Source organism: Parus major, chromosome 2 (genome assembly GCF_001522545.3).
Source record: "Parus major isolate Abel chromosome 2, Parus_major1.1, whole genome shotgun sequence".
Taxonomy (NCBI): domain Eukaryota; kingdom Metazoa; phylum Chordata; class Aves; order Passeriformes; family Paridae; genus Parus; species Parus major.
In genome coordinates, this window is record NC_031769.1 from 54,733,703 (window position 1) to 54,746,665 (window position 12,963).

Here is a 12,963-nt window from a genome sequence, read left to right on the forward strand (position 1 = left end):
CCAGTGAGCAGTAACTCGACTGTCTCCCTTCAAAGTTGAGAGAGCAAGAGAGCTAGGAGCTGGGCACAGCCCCCTTTTCCTCAGCCTAACTCTCCTGGCATCTCTGCCCCTCTGAGAGAAACCCCCCAGCCAAGAGAGTAGCCTGCCACACCCTTCCTCTGGCGACTTCTGTCTCTCTATGTATCAGTCATGATGGTTTCTTAGCAACAGATGGGCCAAAATCCATAAGAGAAAGAAACAAAAGGAAAAATACTAAATCCCAATAATGAGGTTTCTTATAGTCCTAGGGAATAAGACAATCCTAGGATTGTCTCACAATTTCTGAAATATTTTTCTTAAAGAAATGGATTTCCTTTCTCTCTTTTTAAGCTCTAGGAGATTTTCAAATATTTATCAAGTGCATCACTTGAAAAAATTGGGTTTGCAACCTTCTCTGGAAACACAGATATTTTAGGCATAGCAGTATGCTGTAGACAGGTAGTGTGGTAATTGGTTTGATATAGGGAACTTATAACTAAACTTATGCAACTATAGCTTGCTGTGTAATCAATCAAGTGTGTTCAGAACAGACAGTCCTTTCCTATGCAACAACAGGATTTCGCCTATCATTAAAGACTGGTAAAGCAGGAACCAGAGCTCTAAAAAATGGTAAAAACTGGATCTTTAGTTTGAACTGTGGCCAGAAGCCTTGAAGGATGACCGGATACCAAGAGAAGACCAGGTTCATCCAGAAGACATTGTGAGGATGACTACTTCCTTCATCCAGCAACCTCTGCCCAAGACCACTGGGAGACAGTGCACAAGCACAGAACGATGAAAGGCTGATTAACATACGAAGCAAGAGTAGGAGAGGATAGGTTATGAATATGTATAGGTGATGCTGAAACTGCCATAAATATGTATGAGCTTAAGTGTACATAAACAGAGCGTCTGCTCTGTTTGGCGCGCATGTTTGTGGTGGAGTGATTCCCCCATGTGTCTCAGCACTGAAAACATACCTACCTTACACCCATGCAGGTTGTGGAGTCTTTATTCCGTGTGTCAGTCTTTCCCAAAGGAGGAATGGATATTGTGTGTATTGGGAGAGGTTCTGTTGGGACTTAAAGTTCTTTTGATTTGTGACTCTTGTTGTATGTGGGTGACCAAGTTGTTTTTGGGCCCCTTGTTCTCCCTCTAATCCCCTCTTCTCCCCTCTGTGTTGTTGCCACCAGACAACCCTGGTCTTCAGGGTTGTCACAGGCATGTGGGAGGAGGGTGTGTACATGTGCCCCTAGCATGGGGCAGGTGGGAATGGGGGAAGCTTGTTACTGGGGGGACTTGGCACAACAACAGCTCACCTCCAATCCAGTTGCAAGAAGGTCTCCACCAGTGGATGGCAAAGAAGAGTCAACTGTCAGACTTTGGGAGGGGCAGTGCTGACAGATCAATGCCCAGGAAATATAAGGAACACTGCTGTTACTGGGGTTGTGCCTCGGGTTGCTGCTAAGCACCCTTTTGCTTTGTTTTTCCCCTTGTTGTGTTTTAATAAACTTTTTAAAATTTTATGAATTGAGCATCATTTCTCACACAGTATCTTTCATGAGAACACCAAATTTGTGACCCGGCCACTAAGAAGGCTCAAAAATAAGAATTTTGTTGTTCTAGTAATTAAGTAGCATGTTGAAGTAAACTGCATCAAATGAAACAAGCTTCTCAGATGATTTACACTAATTTAAAAAAAAAATTTAAAAAAATCAACCTTAAAGGCAAGAACCAGGGAGCTCTGCCTTGTGTTAGTAGCAACACCCAGTAGGCAGGTGAGGAAGCTCTGTGCCTGCAGAGACACTAAACCAACCTTTTTACTGAACCACTGGTTTCTGTTCAGAGACCTGAACAGAAAAATATGTGGCACCCACCTTAAGTGAAATTCCAACATTTGCTCACAACTAAACCTCCCCCTGCCTAAGCATTCTACCTTCACAGTTACTACATCATCCTTTAATATACTCATGTGCTCAAAGCAGGGCCCAGAATAATGGGAATAATTAAAAATTGGGGTCTGCAGAGGAAGCAAGAATCTACAAGTCTATGGCTAAAATAATCTCTACATATTTCATGTCAAGCTAGACTTTCTGAACAACAGAAAGTTGTTCTGACAACTTGTGCCTCTCTTTATGCTAATAGCTGCATACCCATAACCACATTTGTAAATAATGTACATAAGCTATGTATGAACAGATCAGGTAGAAAACTGTCCAGAAGTGTTTGTTGTGAACTGCATCATGTTCAATCCATGTCTTAAATCTCTGAACTGGGCTATATTAATTATCCCCACAGTCATTTATCTCAAAGGGGTCCTGAAGAAACATATACAGGTCTCCTTTAAAAACAGCCAGAAAAAACATTGAACATTCAACTGCACTGGGGAGAAAATAATTAGCACAGTTACTAAAGCTGCAGAGGCATAATAGTTTATATCCAAGGGGCAATCAAAACTCACACAGTGTGACAATGGTTTGAACTCTGGATTTGGAGCAATCAATGGTCAGAATCAAAACAGAAAAATATTGCATCAGCTGCTCTCTCTTTTTTACTGAGGAATCAGTTGAAATGCACCTGGGCTGTCCATAAAGAGATAATTTTGTAGCATAAAACATAAACATAACATCACCTTCCTGAGTATCTTGTTTGATTGGAAATTGATGAGGTTGAGATGAGATTTAATGGTACACTATATTTCTTCTTGTCTTGGGAAAAATGCCCTTAAGACATTAGAAAATTATTAAACACACATTTCAGGATGGAATGGGATCAGCATAGAAATCCCTCCCATGGTCTCAAGCTACATTGTACCTTTGTATAGATTGCATATATACATTGTATAGAGTGTATTTGGTTTAGGGATCATCCAGTTTCTGAAGTACACTTCCAGTTTACCCCAAATGCTTATCAGACTCAGTACCCCTGAATGTAAATGTTGCTTCACATAAAAAAGCTCTCTCCCTCTAGTCCAGATTGTGTTATTCTATGCCTGGTTTACTTTGGAACAGCTACCAGAGATGCTTAGTACCACTTTTATTTAGCAAAGGAGTCTTGCATGGACAGAAAAGTACTGAACACATAATAGTTGCAGCTTAACATGTACCAAAAATCCCCTGCACTTTAGTATTAGATTCTACAGACAACCAAGAAAATCTGAGTGTTAGCTAAGGAGAGTGTCACCCATTCAGAGTAATTTTAAAGTTCACACTTTTTGTTTACTGCCTGGATGCTTTAGTCCATCTCAAGACCACATACAAGACATGTAAAATGAGGGGGTTTAAATGGGAGATATAAGATAAATTTAAAGATGGTTCATATAGATGTATGAGATAATTACTAATTCCCAGACAAAATAAGATTTTGCAAAACTCAGATTGAAATTAATGTTATTTATTTGTAATACATATAATGAATAAGTTTTAAAAAGTCATTGGCACAGCTGATGAAAAAAGAAGACTTAAAAAAAATGTTAATTGTCTCACAAATCAACTTTTAGACAATGTCATGACACGTCATGACATTGGCTGTAAGGCAGCCAAGCATGCTTGTGAGAAAGAAGATTTTTCAGGAACCTTAACAATTACAGAAATGAACAGCTCTTACTACTAGGTGCACAATTAGTAAAACAGTCCATAGAAGTAGATTCTGATCATTCAACAACAGTAAAAAAGTTTTCACCTAATTCTATAAAGTAGCAACAACAGCCTTTGACATTTTGCTTTATTTTCTGACAACATGCCATGGGAAGCTGCTGTTGTAGTAGCAATTGTTATATCTCCTCTGTGTACATATACAGTACATAATATTTATGGGTTTAAGCATAAATATTTTATAACATATTTATATTTATAATATAAATATATTTTGACTGTAGTATGTAAAGTAAAAGAAGTCACATAACTACATGTAGAATAAAGAGTGGTAAATATGCATACACATGAAATAGAATATTGCTCTCTTAGAACAATAAAGTGTGACTTTTAATGACTGTGAGTCATTGAAATATACATGGGGATAAAGTTAATTGCTACAGTACTTCCTGTAAAGAAAAAGAACATGTAAGATGGAATTACTTGAGAAACAGAATACAGATGAAATTTCTGGTAAATCTCCATTGGGCTTTGATGATAATTTTACAAGAGGAATTATGCAGAAATTCCTTTTTCTCCTCTCATTCTGAACTTCAGAGTCAATTAAGAAGCTGAGCATATTTACAATTAGCTGTGTAAAATGAATGTTTAAATCTCAAGAAATTTCTTACAATACAATAAAAATCTGTGTCATACTGTCATACATGACTTTGTATGTTTTATTTGTTCCACAAGCTTAGATTAAGGTGGCAATTTTCAGTTTACAACTTGATGAAGATGAAAAACAGCTGTATTCATTTTTACAAATCTAAATGTTTTTACTGTTGGCATCAGCTGCAGGAGCTTAATGATTTTGACAAAGAAGGTCTTAAGGGTCTGCAAAGCAACTGTGCTCTGTTCTCTCTGGACATGGGATGACTCAGTTTCTCCATGGTGATTCATCTACGTAGTTCAACTCTGGATTGTCAAGTCCAGAAGAGGCTCTTATCCAACTATATTCAGAAAGAGATGGGAATAGGTGACTGGGGAATCCAAATGATGGTTTTCTCCAGATAGATCAGCTGCACTGCTTTGGTTTTGCATGGCCCGGTTTTTGGTAGGGAGGGGGCTCCAGAGGTGGCTTCTGAGATGAGAAGCTGCTGGAAGCTTCCACCATATCCAGCAGAGACAATCTCTGATGGGTCTGAAGATGGACATGCTGCTCACCAAAGCTGGGCCAATGAGAGATGTTGGTAACACCTCTGTGATAACATATTTTAGAAGAAAATAGAAACAGTGTGCATACAAAGTTTTTTGCTAGTCAGAGAAGAGGAGGAGGTGAGAACATGTGAGAGAAACAACATGGAGACACCAAGGTCAGTGGAGAAGGAGGGGCAGAAGCTGCTCCAGGCACCAGAACTGAGACTCCCCTGCAGGCCATGGTGATGACCATGGTGCAGCAGCTGTGCCCCTGCAGCCCATGGGGATCCATGGGGGATGCAGAGATCCACCCACAGCCCATGGGGGAGGTGCTCATGCTGGAGCAGGTGGATGCCTGGAGGAGGCTGTGATCCAGTGGGAGACCCAGTGGAGGGAGACAGGGGGTCCCTGCTTCCAGGCTGGAGCAGCCTGTCCTTGGAGGACTGTATCCTGTGGAAGAGTCACCTACACTGCAGCAGTTTTGGGTGGACTGTTTGCCCATGGGAGGAACTCACGTTGCAGTAGTTTTGGCAGGACTGCTGCTCGTGAGATTTGGAGCCATGCTCCAAAGGAGTTCACGAGAACTGTCTCCCATGGGAAGGGACCCCATGGTGTAGCAGGGGAAGGATTCCTCTCCCTGAGCAGTGGAAGAAAACCTCAGGTGATGAACTGGCCAAATCCCCATACCCTCTCTCGCTGTGCTACTCACTAGGAAGGAGGGAGGGTTGGTGGAAAATGGTGTTTTTTAAGGGCTCATTTTACTTCTTGTTATCCTCCTCTAACTCAATTAGTAATAAATTCACTTTGTACTTTTAAGCTGAGTCTGTTTTGCCCTTGGAATGTTTCATCCTGGTCCTTAACACATGAAGCCTTCCTTAAATGTTTCTCTCCTCTGCCCAGCTGTGGCAGGGGAGGGTGAGTGTGGCTTTAGTGGTGCCTGGTGTTTGGCCAGTATCAAACCATGACATGCACATATACTTACAAACAGCCTTTTTCTGAGTTTGGTACAGGCCCACCATCCAATCTGCTATTCAGGGAAAGATTTCAGATTTTCAATTTTCCATTTCCTGGATAATGAGCACTATGTTCTTTCCTTTATCCTTTCAGTGGGCTGAACTGGGAGTCCTCATTTACAATCTTTGGAGAGTAGTAATAAAAAGATCATTTTATACTTTAGGTTAGTTGACCTCTCAAGGATTGTTGCAGGCTCAGTAATGCAGGCAAACAAGATAAACAGATAAACCATTTTCACAGCTTTCAGCTTACCAGGATCCCCAGGGCACACATAGCACCAGCTGCAACGAAGAACTTGCAAAGAGACATATAACTGAAGTGATAGTGTTCCTCAGAATGAACTGTGGGTAGGTGAGGGGGGCAGGGGACAGACAAATCCTTGCTAAGTGAGATTACGAGAAAATAAGTAAAGCTTGGATGTCTTCTCAAACTTCATCTGCCATAGTCTTGTTAGGTCAGTGACCACCACAGAGACAAATAATCCTGAAGGGAAGTGAAAAAGATGGGACAGCCTTTAACAGGGTTGGTTGTTCTTGCAAGCCTCCTGAATGGCCCACATCAACAGTTTGGTGAACCTCAGCACAGGGATAAATCCACCAAACTGCCTTTAATATCTAGAATTTGACTTTATCTAAAGCCTCTAGAGTTGCAGAATGGACTTGAAAGCAGGACTGAATGTAAACCAAGAAGAGATGGCTGCCTGAGTTCACAGAAGACCTACATGGCATTAATCAGTAAGAATGGTAATTCAGATTCACATCATAATGCTTCATACCTTTGCATTGCTAATAAATTGTAGATCAAAGCATGGACAAAACTTAGAAAATTTAAACTATTTATATGCTTCTTATCAGTGAACATGGCAGAAACAGTGCTTTTGCAGCATTTTTCCCCTTGTATTTGAAGAACTGAGCACAAGAGAGCTCCCTGAAAGTGCAGTAAGCATGTGTGACTAGTTCAGTAAATATACAGTCTCTCTCATTTGGTGTGTCAGTGGACATAGCCTAATCTGCATGTGAGCATCATGAGAGTTGTAGCAGTTCCCTCTGCAGTCACTCCTCCCTACCCAATTCCCTCTCTGGTCCCAACTCACATTTGTATTTAGGATTTAGCATCATGCAGGTCCTGCAGAGTCCTTTACTGTTTATTACTGCCTCTATGTACACCGAAGAATGAGGAAATAAAAAGAATGCTAATGTCCTCCTTAGCCCTAAGCAAGATTTTCAGTTTAAAATCACCATTACAGAAAATTCTTAGTAAAGGACAGGAAAAAAACAATACTTGAGACATCATTTTGCTTAAAAGGATTTTTTTTATCTCTTTCCCCTCTTTTTTTTCCTCTCAGAATTTGGAACTAAAAGAATTAAGTACCACAAATTCTCTTTCTTTGTGGGGATGCTCCATTTGCTCCTACACTTAAGAAACCCCCAGAGATGTACCTTATTTCTACAAACACAGTTACTAGCTGTGCAAACAGCTGGGGTGTAGGCAACGAAGATAAGCGACAACATCAGATAATCATAAAGTCAAGAAGACTTGGAAAAATGGAAAAGGAAGAAAAGGGAAAATATAACACCTCTGTTGGGTTTCAAAACGTCTATTAAATCCCACCATCTTCCTAACCTCAAGAAATTTGGGGAAGGAATTATTCTTCTCAGAGAAAGAGATTCTTTACTTCCCAGTACTTTTCTCTTTGGTGAAGAGGAAAGTCAGTAGCTCTTGAAACCCTCCCTCTCTTCTAGACTGACAGGAAAATAAAGACTAAACATCAATAAGATGCAAAAGAGTTAATAAACATTCTAGCAGTTATGATGAAGGCTTTGTGTTTACATGGAAAGGAGGAAAGTGCTTTTGGTAGAATAGGACTGATTCAGAGCAGAAACTGCAAACACTGACATGAGCCAAATTTTACATTGTGTAAAATGTGTGAAAGTAGTTCTCATTCTCCAGTTCCTTTCTATAGGAGCTCTAAATAACAGCTCATAAAGAAGACAGACACATCAGTACATATTTTATGTAACAATACTATTTTCTTGGTGCGATTACCACAGTTCATGGTAGGCATTAATTTGTACTGGAAAGGTACTATATATAAATTGCAATTAATCACCTTAGAACCAAAAAGTCTGTCCAACAAAGAAACAAATAATTTGGGTTAGAATTTAGGATTGCATGGGGAGTAGATTATAAACTCCTTGGAGCAGCTTTCCTTTCATGTGTTTTTAACACTAAGAGTAATTGAGCACTGCTGCCTAGTTATGCTTCATCAACACTGCCACCACAGGCACCAGCACCCACAGGGAGCTTTACAACATGTGTGCAGTTCAAAACTATTAATCTACTCACTCTTATAAATTTACTATTTGGTATTATTATATAGCACTGATGAAAATAATCCACAAAATTAAACCATGGAAATACTTCCCTTCTTTGGAAGAAGGTGACTACAAAGCTGTATTTAACTGAGGTTGGGTTCTATCCTCAGTTACTGGTGAAAATGTACTGTCACTGTGATCTCAAGCAGTTCAAGCATGATGATTTTACATATGACTACAAATGTGCTTTTACTTTCAGGCCATATTTTAGCACTCTGCATGCACAATGTTATCTCTGTCTGAAAACTGCAGAACAAAATCCTCTACCCACCAAAAAATAAAATCTTACCTGTTCCCCTCCAATACCTTCTTCAAAATCAGCAAGTTAAATATCTTGCATTCTTAAGACATAATTAAAGAAACTGAAAAAGTAACTGACCTCTTGCCGTTTGAAATTTTGAACATATTCTTCAAACTGTTCATCTTTAGTTTCATCTGCTTTTCCTAGTTTTTGAAGTACCTATAATGAAAGGAAAAAGGAATAATTTAATATATATAACACAAAACAAAACCACTGCTACTTTCAACACGTCTGTTCATGCAGTTAAGCATAAACAGTATTTTACTTTTGGGAGTGTTTCATGCTCTACAATTTCCCAAGTTCACACAAGAAAATATTTTGTCAAAAAAAAAAAAAAGTATATAAAAGCAGGAGTATGGAGGGTATGTGTGGGTGTATGTGAGTGTATGTGTGTGGAACTGTACTTCCAAGTATGGAGTCCTTGGGGGAATGTTGCTGTTTTTTTTTCAGTGAAGAAACTTTTCTTTTAGCAAAGAATCCGATGGTTTCAAAGCAAGAAAGAATGAGAGAATTCTTCTGGCATTATTTTTATCTGCATGATTTTCAACATAAAGTCATAAAAATTTAGGAACTGTAAGGATGATGCTTATTTAAAACAAGGTGTTCGTTTTGCTCCCCTCGTTAAATTCATAAGTAGATTGTCATACACTAGATAAAAGGTATGCTACAATAATTCAGCAATAAGGGCTGTTCAATCAGCAATCTCAAAAGTAATTTGACACAGCTACACTTTACACTGTATTTAACCACAATACATGCATTCTATTAATAAATCCCATTGCTATCCATTCATTATGAAACTGAAGACTTAAACATAGCTGTGATTAGGCTTCACCTTACTTGTAAAGCAATCCCCAAATCTTTATAGAGTACTTGCTTGTGGGAATGAACCATCCCACAGACTGATGTTCAGATTGTTCTTCCATTACAAATTGACCAAACTATCTATTTGCACAATTAACAACAAAACCAAACAAATTAAAACAAAACCAAAACAATACCCAAAAGCCCCAGAAAATCGAAACAGTAGTAATTAGCAGATACCATGAATGAACATATAAACATTATAACCTATTCTTCTCAAAACAAAGAATGTACAGCTCCAGTACTACCAATATTCTTTCACAGACCATCTTCTCCCAAGCCCAGCCAGCCTCACAGCACAAAATCAGGCTGCACAAAGGGGTGGTGAGCATTGCTACTGTGGAAACTGGAGGTCAAGATAATCATGAAGCTGATGCAACGCTGGACATGGCATGTGAGAGGAAGTTTTGACATAATTACAGCAGAAAGACAAAGGATTATATCAGAGAAGAAAAAAAGACATAGACTAGCCTTTTGATGCCAACAGCAATGTTCATTTTCTGGCATATGTGGGGATTTTTCGTTGCTTTTAAGACCGTTAACTAGTCCCTAAAACCTCATTCACTCTCATCACCAACCTCTTCATAAAATATTAATAAGTATCACAGAGAATTTTAAAGAGAAATAATTTAATTTAACATTTGGAATCATCACAGGCCTTCACACTGCTCCTTGTCACCAGTGAGCTAAAGAGTCACATGGCTTTGATCAGCACTAGGGGGCTTTCTGAAAATCCAACATTTCCTTTTCAAAGAGGTGGCAGACAGGTAAGCTTCCTGACCATGGCAATACATTCAAACCACGTTTGAAGCAAGAAGCATGTTAACTGTAGTATGGGCATTCATAACATAGATAACTAACTACAGCACCAAAATTTGTCATGATAGACTCTTTTTTCCCATATCAATGGGGAACATCCAGATTTTCAAATGTGCACTCAGGCCCAATAGTGTAAGGCCCAGAAGGGAACAACCTCCTGTAGAACCTACATCCTATGGCTTGGGGTTTTTTTATCCTGTCTCCAGCTTTCCATTGATAGACAGATATTTAGCTGAACTAAGATGCAGTGTTATAATTTAGCCTCTACAAACACCAACCCTAATGTCAAAACAGATAATTTATAACATAGTTTTTCAGTTTTCCCAATCCAAATCAGAACTATAAATATGTCATATGGTTGGATCTAGCAGTTCCAAGCCAGAGGCTAAAGAAATTTACCCTCATGGAAGTCCTGCAACTCATGTCATGTACACAGATAACTGAGGTTCACTTACTCTTTGCTAAAAGCAATCCTAATCCCATCCTCACAATTCCATAGAGAGACAGTGGAGCAGACTGGCACTAAAATAAACTGTTCCTCACAGATTCTTTTAGATCCCACCTATATAACTCCATGGACTACTGAATGTGTAGCTCAGCCTTTTACAATCAACCTACTCACAAGTTTACCATTGGTAGTCTAAACAGAAAACCGGCCAGGCTGGCAGTCTGAAAGTAGAAACTGTCACCTTTCAGCTCTTGTTTGTGCACTTCTGTCTCAAAGTGGAAGTCTCTTGTCAATAGAAGTCTACAGTTTATAGTTTATTTTTGTTCAGTTAGGTCAGCACCTATAGGATGTTTGTGGGGTAGGGCTAAAGCTGGATGAAGGTTTGTCTTGCCCTAGACGTGGGTTAGTCTAACCCACCTGGGGTGGTGGAGTTATTTATTTCAGGACAGGCTGAAATAAATTTTAAACATTTTGTTCATATTGTTCTGTGGAATATCTGGGTTAAGGTTGAGGTTTGATAGGGTTAGGAAATGGCAAGTACCATTAGGTTTTGAACAAGAGAAAATAGACTTGAAACACACAGGTTATTGGAAAACATCTGATGGTTCTTAATGGCAAAATGAAGGCTGTTCTCCAGAGCAGCAAGTGTTTAACCTCCCCCTTAAGCCTCAGTTTGACCACCATTCTAGATAAGAATTAACTTCAGTAACAGGAACAGCTCAGTCAGTTGGTGGCCCCTGTGAACAGGAGAAAGGTAGATGGATTGTGTTTCACAGGAGCCTTGGAGGGCTCTACAACATGCTAAAGAAGGGAAATCTGGACTGCCAAGTGGCTAATATTTTATTTTAGGCCCAAGTGGTAAGTAATCCATAATATGGATTTGAATTCAGGTTATTAGGGAAAAAATAGAGGAAAAAATAAAAAAGAGCAGAAGAATCAAAGATCTTGAACATGTGGAGGCCTGAAGGACTTGAGTGAGTCCAGAGCTTAGTGAAGGCAAGTGGCTAACATTTATTTTTTTTTTCTTGGCATACCCATACAGAGAAATAACATTTGAGGTTAAGTTTGAGAACATCTGTCAATGTGTATGAACAGTCTATGTGGACCTGATTTTCTGAGTCTGAGAGAGTTCCCAGCCTGTCAGTGGCTGATCTCTTCCCAAGGGAAAGTTTCTTGAGAACAGATCAGCCACTGATAGGCTGGGAACGATCTCAGATTAAGAAAATCAGGTCCACAGTCTGTATCATTTACAATAAAATAAATTTTAAAAATTAAAGAAGCGGACGCAAAATTAATCTCAATAAAAGTTCTATACTCAAGTTTTTTTGTAATCTTCTGAAGACTGTGGATAGTTATAAAATAAATATATAATAGATAAATATATATAATATAAAATAAAAATTAAATATATAAATATATATAATAAAGTAGTTGATGAACATGTTCACTCTAATAAAATAAAACAGGATAAAAGCTACCTCATTTCATGTAATTAAACAAATGCAGCTACCACTAAGCTTCCTCTTAAAATGACATAAAAAGATTTTTAAAAAAAAGTATATAAAGTGAGTATCAGTGTTGATCTAGCATGTTACTAAGAATATATGAATTAAATAGTTAAGTCAAATTAGCATCGAGAATGAAGTAAAAGCTAAATTTAATACAATGGTAAACTTAGATACTGTCAAGTAAATACATATAGAAAGGAATTGCCAGGCAATGTGGTACTGACATATGGCAGATTCTACACTAACACACAAAATCTGAGTAAGAATATCAGTAATTTCTGATGTAATTTATATATGTCATCAAGAATATTTCCATTTGAGGGTGCCACATCTTCAGTGCATCAATATGCCTTTAGTCTTCTAACTGCCTTTATTTACCATATAATACATTCAGTTTTATGAGGATCTTGAATTCAACTGAGCAACTAGAGAATAATTGTAATGTGAACGTTGTTAAGTGCTTGCAACATACTGAAGAAACCAATATAGTAAAATAAACTACAGATTAGCTTGAGAAAGCTTGATTACACTGAAAACTCTTGTCTTGAGGTAAGAATGAATGTTACAGTACTTACTGAGGCTACCACCCTGACAAGCGTAGCCATCATCTCCTAAAAAAGTTTTTAAGACTAGGGCAATTCAAGGAAAGAAGAAAAAAAATTAATAAAACCAAACAACCCTGCAACTGGTTCTTTGATGTAAGCTGTGGCCACCCAGGAGCTGCCTCAAGGGCAGCTCAGCTTCCTGCAGAGCTGCAGGAGGGTGGACAGGAACTGACCTCATCAGACCTCACAACATACATCATTCCCAGTCACACATCAGTATCTTAAAGAACAATCAACAT

The 12,963-nt window shown here is 38.7% G+C and overlaps 1 protein-coding gene across 2 annotated transcripts in view; it reads right to left on the reverse strand.

Moving 5' to 3' along the window:
• Nucleotides 1-12,963, reverse strand: part of AMPH (amphiphysin) — a 121,914-nt gene that overhangs the window by 57,419 nt on the left and 51,532 nt on the right. For both annotated transcript variants that reach the window (XM_033512015.1, XM_015618882.2), the window contains exon 2: nt 8,559-8,639. In XM_033512015.1, coding sequence (XP_033367906.1) covers nt 8,559-8,639 — 81 coding nt within the window. The remainder of the gene's footprint in view (nt 1-8,558; nt 8,640-12,963) is intronic.